Source organism: Marmota flaviventris, chromosome 13 (genome assembly GCF_047511675.1).
Source record: "Marmota flaviventris isolate mMarFla1 chromosome 13, mMarFla1.hap1, whole genome shotgun sequence".
Classification (NCBI taxonomy): domain Eukaryota; kingdom Metazoa; phylum Chordata; class Mammalia; order Rodentia; family Sciuridae; genus Marmota; species Marmota flaviventris.
Window position 1 is genome coordinate 94,587,282 of NC_092510.1, and position 13,685 is coordinate 94,600,966.

Consider the following 13,685-nt stretch of genomic DNA (forward strand, 5'->3'; position numbering starts at 1 on the left):
GGCTTTTTCTGCATCAGCCTTGATGAGATGTGTATTAACTTTGGGGTCCACCAAAATCATATGCCAAACAATTGATTCAACCCTCCTAAACAAGAAGTTTCTTTCTAGTAGATCAGGGCAAAGGGTAAGGCTTTGTGAATAAAGGATTTTCAAGAAATGACAAATAAGAGATATCACAAATCATCAGTGCAATATTTTATCAAAAAGTCTTTTTACCCCTCATTCCAACTAATCTTAGGTACTGCTTTTAATACATTCTTGAGTATAATTCGCATATGTTCAAATTCATCCATTCTAAGTGTATAATTCAATGACTTTTTTTGTTGTTATTAGGGGGTTTTTGTTGTTGTTTGTGCAAAGGGTTGAAGCAAGGAGCATTCTAACACTGAACCATATCCCTAGTAAACTCAAAAATGAGTTGTACTAATTCACTGAGTTTTGCACCCATCACCAAAATTTAATTTTAAAGCACTTCCATTACCCTAAACATTCCCTCTGAGCCTCTTTGCATTCAATCCCCATAGACAACTACTGATTTGCTTTCTTTCTCTATAAATTTATCTTTTCTGGACTTTACATGTAAATGTAAAGTATATACTCTTTTGAATTTGGCATAATGAATTTTAGGCTTAGCCACATTGTAGTATGTATCAGTAGTTCATTTCTTCTTACTGCTGAAGAGCATTCTATTATATGGGTATTCCACATTTTGTTTATCATTTAACCAGCTAATGGACATCTGGATTGTTTCTAGGCTTGGGCTATTATGAATAATGCTACTATGAACATTTGCATGCAGTCTTTGTGTGGATATATGTTTTTATCTCTTGGATAGAAGTGAAACAGCCAGAGCATATAGCAAGTTTATGTTTAACTACCAAACTGATTTCCATAGTGATTGTACCATTTGAGATTCCTATAGCAACATACAAGATTTCCATTTGCTACACATACAAACATTTTATGGTTTTTTTGACAGTCATTCCAAAATGTACAGTGGATGTTTTCATGATTTTATGACTAATGGTATTGAACACTTTTAAATGTGAGGAAAGGTCTGTTAAAGTCTTTTGCCCTATGGTTTAAAATTTTTTAAACATATTTATTGTGATGCAATATACTTAAAAGTTACCATTTTAAACTTTTCTTCTTCTTCTTTTTTACTCTGAGACACTGTCTGGTTACATTGCCCCAGGGCAGAGGTGGGGGGTTCCTCAACCCCTAAGCTCAAGTGATTCCCCCGGCCTCTGCCCACCAAGTAGCTAGCACTAGAAACGTGCACCACAATGCCCAGTTTATCATCTTCATCATTTTTAAGTGTAACTCAGTAGTGTTGAAGTCACAATGTTGTGCAACAATTATCACTGTCCATTTTCAGAACTTTTTCATAACCCTAAACAAATACTCTGTACCCATTAAACACTACCTATTCTCCACATCCCCTAGCCACCTCTATTTCACTTTGTCTCTATAATTTTGGCTCTTTGTAGACTCATACAATAATTTTCATCCGCTTGTAAAGCTTGAGTTGTCTTACCAAGTTGTTAAGAATCCTTTATATTCAACTCCTTTATCATGTTTGATTTTCAAATATTTTCCCTCAATCTTTAAGCTTATGTTTTCATTTACTTTTTTAAAATACCTTTATTTTCTTATTTTTTTTTTTTTAATGTGGTGCTGAGGATCAAACCCAGGGCCTCACATGTTAGGCGAGCGCTCTACCGCTGAGCCACAATACCAGCCCTGCTTTCATCTTCTTTAAAGATGTCTTTTGAAGTCTAAGTTTTATATTTACATGTTGGCACTTTATCAATTTTTTTCCTTTATGACTGTGTGCCATTAGTGTCATGTGTAAGAAGTCTTTGCCTCATCCAAAATCACAAAACTATTGTTTGGTACAATTTGTAGTTTTAGAACTTATATTGGGGGCAGGGGGTGTAGCTCAGTGGTAAACTGCTCTCCTGGCAGGCATGAGGCCCTGGGTTCAATCCCCAGCACCACAAAAAAAAAAAAAAAAAAGTCATATATTAAGGGGTATTATACACTTTGAGTTAATGTTTGTTTCTACTATAAAGGGCCTGAGTTTTATTTTTAGGATTTTTTTTTAAGTATATATCCCATTTTCCCCAGAATCACATTTCGTTTTTGTTTTATATTATTTAGTTTTTGCAGTACTAAGGACTGAACCCAGAGGCAGTCTACCACTGAATTACATCCCCATTCCTTTTTGAGACAGGGTCTTGATAAGCTACTGAGGCTGGACTCAAACTTAGGATCCTTCTGCCTTAGTCTCCCAACTAGCTAGGATTACAGAACTGTATAACGGTGCCCAGCTCTCCCAGCACCATCTGTTGAAAAAAAAATTATCATCTCTCTATTGAATTGTCTTGGAAATCTTGTCAAAATTCAACTGACCGTATAAATAAAAGATATACTACCATTACTATTTCAAACTGGGTATTGTGGCACATTCCGGTAATCCTAGTGACTCAGGAGGATGAGGTAGGATGGCAAGTTCAAGGTTACTCTCAGCAACTTAGAGAGACCCTGTCTCAAAAGATGAAAAGGACTGGGGATGGGGACTGGAGTTGTGGCTCAATTGGTAGAGCACTCATTTATTAGCACGTGCAAAGCGCTGGGTTCGATCCTCAGCACCACAAAAAAATAAATAAAATAAAGGCATTGTGCTCAATAACAACTAAAAAAATATTTAAAAGAAAAAAAAAGGACTGGGGATGTAGCTCAGTGGTAAAGTGCCTTTGGGCTCAATCCCTGTAGCCAAAAAAAAAGCACTACTGAACTCTCAATTCAATTCCATTGCCTACTCTAACAGCAGTATCACCTGTCTTGATTTTTGTGTCTCTTATTTTTCAAACTGCATAGTGTGATTTCTTCGAACTTAACTTTGTTCTTTTTCAAAACTGTACTGTTTTAAGTGCTTTTCAATTCCATAAAAACATTAAAATTAATTTGTCAACTTCTAAAAAAAATTAGCTAGAATTTTTTTTATGGAGACTGCACTAAATGAATATATCAATTTGGAGAAAATTACCAACTTAACAATACTTAAAACTTTTAATCCATAAACACAGAATTTTCTGCATTTAATTAAATCTTTTAAATTTCTCTTAGTAGTATTTCATAGCTGTATAAATCTTATACTGATTTTGTTAATTTCTAAGTATTTTATTCTTTGGATACAACCATGAATGGAATTGTTTCATTACATTTATTTTTGGATTGCTGCTAGTATATAAATAAATATATCATTGATATTTGTATTTATCTAGTATCCTGTGACTTGATCAGTCCCAATTTTTGTTTTTGTGGATTCTTTAGGATTATATATAGAATTATTCATCAAATAAAGACAATTTTAATTATTTCTTTACAATTCGGATCCCTTTTTCTCTCTTATTGCACTAGCTAGAACTTCCGGTATGATGTTCAAAGACTTGGTAGGAATTGCCATTTTTTCCCACCTTATTCTCAGTCTTAGGGAGAAAATACTCAGTATTCTGTCATTAAATATGCTAGTTGTACGCTTTTCGTAGATACTCTATCAGATAGAAGGTGCCTTTTATTTCTAGTTGGCTGAGAAGTTTAATCATGAATCACCAGTGTTGGATTTTGCCAAATGTTTGTCTATGTAGATGATTACATTTTTTTAACCTTTATTAATAAAGCAAACCATGACCTGTGGGCCAGTTATCTATTATGGATTTTTTTTCAGGGATGGGGGTGGTGTTTGCTTGTTATGGTACTAGGGACTGAACCCAGGGCCTCACATATGCTAGGCAAGTACTCTAACACTGAGTCACATTCCAAGCCCAAACTATCTTATTTTCATAAATACAGTTTTTCTGGAATATGGCCACATCGATTTTTTTTTTTTTTTTTTAACATATGGTAGTAAACAAACAGGGCTGAGTAGTTCCAACAGAGACTATATAGGCCAAAAGTCTAAAATATTTACCACCTGCCTGCCTTTTGTTTTGTTTTGGGTTTTTTGTTGGTGGTAGTTTGTTTCCTCTTTGCAATGCTAGAGATGGAGCTCAGGGGCTTGTGGATACTAGGCAAGCATTACTCCACTGAGCCAATCCCATATCTTATATTTTAAGGTAACATCTGTTGACAATTGATATATTACATTAATTTTTATGTGTTAATTCAAGCTTGCACTCCTGAAATAAGTTTCAAGTAATCAATATATATTTGGTATATAATCCATTATATATTTCTCATGTTGCTGAATTTGGTTTGCTAATATTTTCTTAAAACATTTTCTGCCTGAGTTTATAAGGGATATGTTACACTCATTAAATGAGCTGAAAAGTGTTCCCTTTTCTTCTATTTTCTTAATGAGTTTGTGAAAGGTTACTCTTATTGCTTCTTTTAAATGTTTGATAGAATTCATCAATGAATCCACCTGGGACTTGGCTTCCATATCTAGAAAATTTAATTCATTTTTATGACTGTTCCTATTTTCTATTTTCCTCCTCCATCACTTTTGATAATCTTTCTTTCTAGGAATTTGTCCATTTCATATGTTGTCTAATTTGTTAAAATAAAGTTGTTCATGACATCCCCTTGACTGTAGTCCTTTTAAATTTCTATGGGGCAGTAGTGACCTCTTTTACTCCTGATTTTTATATCTGTCCTTTTTACTGTCTTGGTCAGTGTAGGTAGGGGGTTGGGTTGTTAATTTCTTTGATCTTTTTAGAGAAACAACTTCTAGTTTTGTTAACATTCTCTAAACTATTGTTTTTGTGCCATCTATTTCACTGCTTTCTACTACAGGAAATTATGAAAGCAGTATGGGAGGCATCAATCTTCTAAGCAAAGCTTTAGCTACATTTCATATATGTTGACTTTTCATTTAATTAAAAGTGTTTTAAATTTTGCTTTGGAATTTCTGCTTTGATCCTAAGTTGTGAATGTGCTATTTAATTTCCAATATCTGGGAATATCATAGATTTCTGTTAAAAATCTCTAATTCCATTGTGGTCACAGAATATACCCTGTATGGTTTTGCTCTGAAAATAATTAAGACTTATTTTATGACCTACATTTTTTCCCCCTTGCCTTTTATTTTTTTTCCTGAGGGCGGGGGTGGCCGTGCTAGAGATCATACCCAAGTCCTTGAGCATGGTAGGCAAGTTCACTACCACTGAGCTATGTCCTCAGCCTGTCAGAACATTCTTAAAGACTGTCCCATGTAACCTGAACATGTATTCTGCATATAGTACTCAACACAAGTGTCAAATTGTTTGATAGTGCTGATGAAGTATTTTATATTTCTGTTAATTTTCTGTGTAATTATTGTATCATTATTAAGAGTGGGACAGTGAAATTTTCAAATATTATTGTTAAATTGGCTATTTCTCCTTTAATTTCTATCAGTTTTTGCTTTGTGTATTTTGGTGGACTCTTGTCATTATGAAAAGTTCGTCTCTAGTAATGTTTCTTATCTTAAACTCTAATATTAATAAAGTCACTCCAGCTCTCCTGTGGTTACTTTTTGCACAATCTCACTCTACTCACCTTTTCACTTTCAATCATGTCTTTGAAAATAAGGTATGTCTATTATTGACAGTCTAAATTTGGATTTCTACCCAGGCTAACTGAATAGTGTATCCATTCACTTTTTTTTTTTTTTTTTTTTTTTTTTTTTAAGATGTTGCCTCATACATGCTAGGCAAGCACTCTACTACTGAGCCACAATCCCAGCCTTCATCCATTCACATTTAACATAATTATTGATATGTAGGACTTATATATGCCATTTTTCTGGCTTTGTCCCAATATTTTTAAGCCTCTCTTTCTCCTTTACTATTTCCTTTTGTACAAAATACTTTTAGTATTCCATTTTAATCCCTTTGAGATTTCTTTACATGTTTTGTCATTTATTTTAGGCATCACAACATGCATTTTCACCTATGACAATCTACTTCTAACTTAATTCTAGGAAATACAGAAACTTTCTCCAATGTCTCCTGTCCCCCTCCCTTTCTATTATTCTCACCTAGAAGATATAAACTCAAGAAGGCAGTGTTATAATCCTTGCTTTATACAATTTTATATCTTCTTTTGAAATTAAAAGAGAAAACAGATTTATATATACCACATATTTACTATTTCTAGTGTTCCTCATTTCTTCTCACGGACTTGAGTTAATCTGATATGACTTCCTTTTATCCTGAAGAATTTCCTTTAAGGAAATTAAGGCAAGTCCACTAACAGTCTTTTTATATGAGAATGTTTGTGCTCTTTTTTTGAATAGTTTTGCTGCATACAGAATTCTTGGTTGACAAATTTTTCTTTCCATACCTTGAATATGTTATCCCACTGCCAGCTTCCATTATTTTGGATGAGAAGTCAACACAAATTCTATCACTGTTTCTGATACATAATGAATTTTTCTTGCTACATTCAAGGTCTTCTGTTTGTGCTGTCTTCCAACAATTTGAAGCTTATCTTATTTAGAGTTTGTCAAGTTTCTTGGATCTATAGATTAATGTTTATCATCAAATTCAGGGGCCATTATTTCTTCTTATATGTTTCTACCTCTTTCTCTCATTTATCTCCTATGATTCTCATTACACATATACTTGATGTTATCACACAGATCTCACATAAAATCTGTTCTTTTTCATCAATCATTTTTCTCTGTTCTTTATATTTGATAATCTGGATTGACAAATCTACTACAAGTTCAACCATTCTTTCCTGTGTCAATTCAAATCTGCTGCTGGTTCCTCCTTAGTTTCTCATTTATGTTTCAACTTCAGAACTTCCATTTTGTTCTTTCTTAATAATTTCTCTATTGAATCATCAATAAAACGTCCTTTTTTCTTTTTTTCTTGGTACTTGTAATTGAAGCCAGGGGGCACTTTACCACTGAGCTATGTCCCCAGCCCTTTTTACTTTTATTTTGTTTTGTTTTAAGAGAGGGTCTCACTAAGTTTCCCAGGCTGGCCTCAAGCTTGTAATCCTCCTGTCTCAGCCTCCAGGGTAGCTAGGATTAAAGGTGTGTGCCACACTCAGCTAACAAAACACTCTGGTGTTTCTACTAAACCTGGCTGCCACAAAATGGGTAGCAAGTTGCAAAGATCCTTTTGTGAATACACACATAAAATCAATGAGAAATATTACAGTTCTCAGAACTCCACTATCACTATAGAGGGAATTAGTGGTAGTTTTCAATTGCTAGGAAAGAATAAGAGAAAATAGATTTATATATACCACATATTTACTAAGATTTTATAATCTTCACTTATATTCATTCAGCAGCAGCATTTTCAATTTACTTTGATACATGTTGTGTATGATGAAAGGGATTGCATCAACACTTTCCTTATTTTATAATTTTCCAGTAACTAGATGGTGACAGGTATATGTCATGTTTCAAATATGAACTTCATATATGAACTTCAGTTGCCAAATTACATACATCATTGTTACTACAAATGTATTCGTAGATAATAGTTTATTACCAATGAGTTATTTTCAGTTACAAATCAGAACCATGCCAGTTAAGTAGGTAATAAGATCATTAATATGCCAAAGTCAGCATCACTGTCATACTAAAAAAACAGCAGGCCTCAATGTCATACTAAACAAGCTGGCCTACCTTGCCAGCTCACACTGCTTTCAGTCTAGTTGTCTTTCCTCTTCTTAATTACCTCAGATTAGCATTATAAACTCATGTTACCCCTTTCTTTTACTTGTCACAGCCCCATAAATCCTACCCATAGCTTCCTGGAACCTCACATCTTCTTCCTCCACCATTATCTTAATTCTTTACCCAGGAAAATCTTTGTTCTCACACTTCCATTTTTATAAGAAAATTCCACATCTGAGACTAGACATTCATAAATGGACTCCAAAAGAATGGAGGCTAAGATCCAGAGAACATGATGGGGCCATTAATGCCTCTTCCTGCAGTCTCCTGTAATCCTCCTGCCTCAGCCTCCAGGGTAGATAGGATTAAAGATGTGTGCCACACTCAGTAAATGACTCTTGGAAAAAACATGTCCTTCTCTGTTCTATCACCTTACCCTTCCATCTTGCTTCTTCCTTACTCAAATATTCAGAGAAAAGTGACTAGATATCTACTGAGTAAGCCAAGATTTTGACATTTGAGAGGCAAAGGAAAAAAGATGCCAAAATGGATTCCCATGTATTTTAACATGCTCTTAGAATGAAATAAAGGTATAACTTCATTCTCTCAAATTTTGAAGGCTAGAAGTACTACTTTATAGAAAATTTTGTTTTTTGTTCTGCTTAATTTTGAGTTTTCCAAATATTGTCTTCTGCTCTTTTTCAGTCCAAGTCCTCACTCTTTGCTCTTCTTCAGTTAGGCCCTGTTGCCACCTAGTGGATTCTAAGTGGGAATACACACCAATGCACCAACTTCTCATCTTTTTGCTTACAGAACAAACGACAGGATGGGACTTCAAATTTAAAGTAGAAGGAAAGCTTACACCTATCTAGAAATACACTTGGGTGATTTAAGATTATACAAAAAAAAAACTAATGCAGATTTAGACAAGAGGAAATGTACCTAAAATAACAAGTCAAAGAAAAATCTTGGAGACAGTGTGGCGGTGAGGTTAAGACATAGGCATTGGCTTTTAGGAACATGATCATAAAAATCCATAATAAAACACTATTAAATTGAATTCAGTAAGATATGAAAATTATAATATAGCACGACTAGATGATTATAAATAAAGCTGGTTCAACTTTCAAAATTCAATTAGTATAATTCACATTAACAATCTAAATATCAAGATGCAGGAATATCAAAAGTTGAAAAGTTTTATAAATATTCATGATAAAAGCTCTCAAGCTGATAAAGAGCATCTACAACTGGATACAGGTGTAGCTCAATATCAGAGCACTTGCCTGGCATGTATGAGGCCCCTGATTCAATCCCCAGTATGGGGGGGTGTGGGGAAGAGCATTTAAAAAAAAAAAAAAAACAAACTTATTTACAAAGCTACAGTAATTGATACATGTAATACTGACATAAAGTCAATGGAACAGAGAGCCAGGGAAGAAACACTCATATATATGGACAAATGATTGGGCAAGGGGTTGAGGGCTGGGGGTTGCTGGGAGTTTTAACCCACAGCCTTGCACATGCTGAGGCAGGCCAAATGAATTTTGACAATGTTTCCTTATTCAATGAGGAAAGAACAATCTTCCTAACATATAAATCTAGGAAAACTATATTCCATGTAAAAGAATGAAGTTGAACCTTACCTTATACCACAAGCTAAAATTAGTTCCACATCAAAGACTTAAAATTCAAAAGCCCAAACTATAAAACTTAAAAAAAAAAAAAAAAGTTCCATGGCATTGGATTTGGCAATGGTTTCTTGGCTATGAAACAAAAAGCACAGGTAGCAAAAGAAAAAAAATAATTGTACATCAAACAAAAACACTCCAGGGCTAGGCTCAGTAGTAGAATATGTTGCTTAACATTCAGGAGGCCCTGAGTTTGATCTCCAACACCAAAAACAAACAAAACAAGAAAAAATTTAAACTCCTGTGGATCAAACATAACCAACAAGGCAAAACGACAACCTGTAGGATGGGAAAAAAATATTTGTAAATCATATATCTGATAGATAAGGGGTTAATAACCAGAAATACTGAAAGAACACCCCTTAGGGAATCTAATTTTAAAAACAGACAAAAAAATAGACTGACATTTCTCCAAACAAGATATACAAATGGCCAATAAGCACATGAAAAGATCAACATCATTAATCATTAAAATGTACATCAAGGGGCTGGGGATGTGGCTCAAGTGGTATCGCGCTGCCCTGGCATGCGCGGGGTACTGGGTTCGATCCTCAGCACCACATAAAAATAAATAAAGATATTGTGTCCACCTAAAACAAAAAAATAAATATTTTTTTTAAATGTACATCAAAAACACAGAAAGTATTGATAAGGATGTGGAGAAACTAATATACTTGGGCACTACTGGTAGGAATATAAAAATGGTAAAGCTAGCAGGTAAACAGTATAGCACTTCTCAAAAATTGAAAATAGAATTACTACATGGTCCAGCAAGTCTACTTCTGGGTCTAGACCCAAAAGAATTTACAGTAAGGACTCAAAGAGTTACATCCATGTAAACCCATGTTCAGAGCAGGATTATTCATAGCAGCCAAAAGTTGGAAGAAACACAAAGTGTCCATCAATGATGGGTGAATGAATAAACAAAATGGGGTATATATAGATGATATTATTATTCAGCCTTAAAAATTAAATTCTAACAATACTGATATACAATATTGATAAACCTTGAAGACATTATGCTAACTGAAGTAAGCACAAAGGACAAATACTACATGACTGTATTTATATGGGATACCCAGAATAGTCAAATTCATAGAGGCAGAAAACAAAAACTTGCTACAAAGCTACAGTAATCAAAACAGTGGTTCTGACATAATGACAGACATATAAGACAATGAGTTAGGGAGCCTAGGCAAAAGCCCTCACATATATGGACATTTATTTTTATTTGTACATTTGACAAACCTGAGGGGAATGGGTATTTACAATTCTTTTTAGTTGTAGATGAACACAATACCTTTATTTTATTTATTTTTATGTGGTACCGAGGATCGAACCCAGTATCTCACGTGTGCTAGGAAATGCCCTACCACTGAGCTAAACCCCCAGCCCAGGTATTTACTATTAATGGGTACCAAGTTACAGTTTTGCAAAATGAGAAGAATTCTGTGTATGGACATTGGTGATGACTGCACAATTTATATGAATGTATTCAATGCCACAGAACTGCACACTTGAAAATAGTTAACATGGTATAAATGTTATGTGTATTTTACCACAGTTTTAAAAATAAAAGAAAACCCTATAGAGTTAACATCATACTTAATAGTGAAACTGAATTCTTTCCCCTCAAGATTAAGAACAAGGCAAGAATGTCATTCTCATCACTTCTATCAAACACTGTACTGGAAATTTTAGCCAATGCAATAAATTAGGAAAAATAAAAGTCATAAACATCAAAAAGGAAGACATAAAACTGTCTTTATTCACAGAAGTACACATCGCAAGATATACAAGTCCCAATGAGTTTATTTCTTAAAAGTTAGAAGAGCTAGTAAACAAATTTAACAATGTCATAGGATATAAACTCAACACACAAAAACCAATAGCATTTCTATACACTAGAAAAAAACAGTTGGAAAATAAATTTTAAAAACAATATGATTTATTGTAGTATTAAAAAACAAAATAGGGATAAGTTTAAAGGAAGATATACAAGATCTCAACACTAAACTTTTTAAAACATTAGTGAGAAAAAATAAAGACGACCTAAATAAGAGGAAAAACTCACTGCTATTAAGATGAAAATTCTTACCCAAATGGATAGAGTCAATGTTATTCAATCAAAAACTTAGCAAGCTGTTTTGTGTTTAAAAAAAAAATGATAAGCTGATTCTAAACTTATATGGAAACAAAAGAAAAAGAAGAAAAGCTAGATCAAGATGCTTTGAAAACGAGAATGGAGTTAGAAGACTAACACTATCTGATTTCAAGATTATAAAGAAGCTACAGTAAGCAACTCAAAATGGTATTTGTAAGAAGATAAAAAGATTAATGAAAGAGATATGACGTCTATTTAAGTAGACTCAAATTATTTTCAACAAAAGCATCAAAATATTAAGACAGTCTTTATTTTTATTCACATAAAAAAGATTTTGATTTTTTTAATATTTATTTTTTAGTTGTAGGTGGACACAATATTTTTATTTCATTTTTATGTGGTGCTGAGGATTGAACACAGTGCCTCAACAAGTGCTAGGCAAGCGCTCTACCACTGAGCCACAACCCCAGCCCCAAGATTTTGATTTCTATTTAATAAGACACAAAAAAGGGGCTGGGATGTGGCTCAAGCAGTAGCGCGCTTGCCTGGCATGCGTGCGGCCCGGGTTCGATCCTCAGCTCCACATACAAAGATGTTGTGTCCGCCGATATCTAAAAAATAAATATTAAAAAAAAAAAAAATTCTTTAAAAAAAAAAAAAGACACAAAAAAAATTAAGATAGATTAGTGTAAACAATAAAACCATAAAATTTCTGGAAGAAACATAGAATATCTTTGCAACCTCAGGTTAGGCCAAGATTTCTTAGGAAAGACACAGAAAACATTAATCATAAGCTGGATTTCATAAAACCCTAACTGTTCAGCTCACTATAAAACATGTTAAAAGGAAAGCCACAGATTAATAGAAAATATTCAAAATACACATCTTTGATGATGGACTTGTATCCAGAATAAAAACACCTAGAACTCAATAAATGAATTTTAAAAAACACAATTTTTTAATGGTCAAAAACTTGAAAAGACACCAAAAAGATAATATATGAATAACCAGTAAATACATTAAAAAGTGACCAACACAATTAATCACTGAGGAAATGAAAATTAAAACCACATCAATCCATTTATAAAAATGCTCACTAAAATTACTAAAATTAAAAAGACTAACAACACCAGATGCTTGCAAATATCTGCAACTGGAACTCATATACTATTGGAACTGTAAAATATGTAAACATTTTGGAAAACTGTTTGACAATTTCACAAAAAGGTTTACATACAACTAGGTGCACTCCAGAGGATAAAACAGAAGAATCACCAAGTTTGAAGTCAGCCTCATTAATTTAGCGAGGCACTAAGCAATTTACCAAGACTCTGTCTTAAAATAAAAAGGGCTGAGGGTGTGGCTTAGTGTCAAAGCACTCCTGGATTCAATCCCCAAAACAAGAAAAAAAAAAAAAAAACACCTACCATGTAACCAAACAATCCCTAAAGTATGTCTAAGAGAAATAAAAATATACATCCATAAAAATCTTGTACAAAAATTTTATAACCAATTTATTTGTAGTAGGTGAAAACTAGAAACAGCCCAGATATAAACAGATGAACAGATAAATTGTGACACAGTCAATGGAATACCACACAACAGTTTAAAAAAAAAAAAACTATTAATACCCCTGCATCACGGATTAAGTCTCAAAAATAAAAGCACAAAAGAGCAAGTGTTGTTTGATTCTATGCACGTAACATTTTAGAACAGGCAAAACCAATCTAACATGACAAAAATCAGAAGTTTTTACTTTTTGGGATAGAGAGTTGGAAAAAACATAATGGAATTTTCTGAAGGGGTGTAAATGTTCTTACCTCGATCGAATGTCGATTACAAGGTACACACATTTGTGAAAAATGATTTAATTTTATACTTTAGATCTGTGTTTCATTGTTTGTAAATCTATACCTCAACTTTTTAAAAAAAAAAAAAAAAAGATAAAAAGGACCCAGGCTTTGGGATCACACAGAGTTCAGCTCTGCCACTTACCAGCTGTGTGACCTTGGCCAAGTGTTAAACTGTCAGTTTCCTCATCTGTAAAATGGAGAAAACAAGAGAATAACCTCACAGAGCTGCCAGGAAGGGTAAATGAGATGTTTTAATAATGTAAGCATACAGTAAATGATCATTAAATGTTAAAAAAAGCTACAAATTTCTGTTCTCTATTTAAGTGAAGAAAAAAGATGCAGGGATGACTATAGCAGCTAAATGCTGGGTAATTCATATTTATTATCTTATTTGTTTTTTAAAACAACCCCTA

General features: G+C 33.5%; 1 protein-coding gene across 4 annotated transcripts in view; it reads right to left on the minus strand.

Moving 5' to 3' along the window:
• Nr6a1 (nuclear receptor subfamily 6 group A member 1) overlaps window positions 1-13,685 on the minus strand; it is a 212,088-nt gene that overhangs the window by 146,634 nt on the left and 51,769 nt on the right. For 2 of the 4 annotated variants that reach the window (XM_071600940.1, XM_027944433.2), the window contains exon 3: window positions 13,415-13,459. The exons of the other annotated variants lie outside the window; for them this stretch is intronic. In XM_071600940.1, the coding sequence (XP_071457041.1) occupies window positions 13,415-13,459 (45 nt within the window). The remainder of the gene's footprint in view (window positions 1-13,414; window positions 13,460-13,685) is intronic. 4 annotated transcript variants of the gene reach the window in all.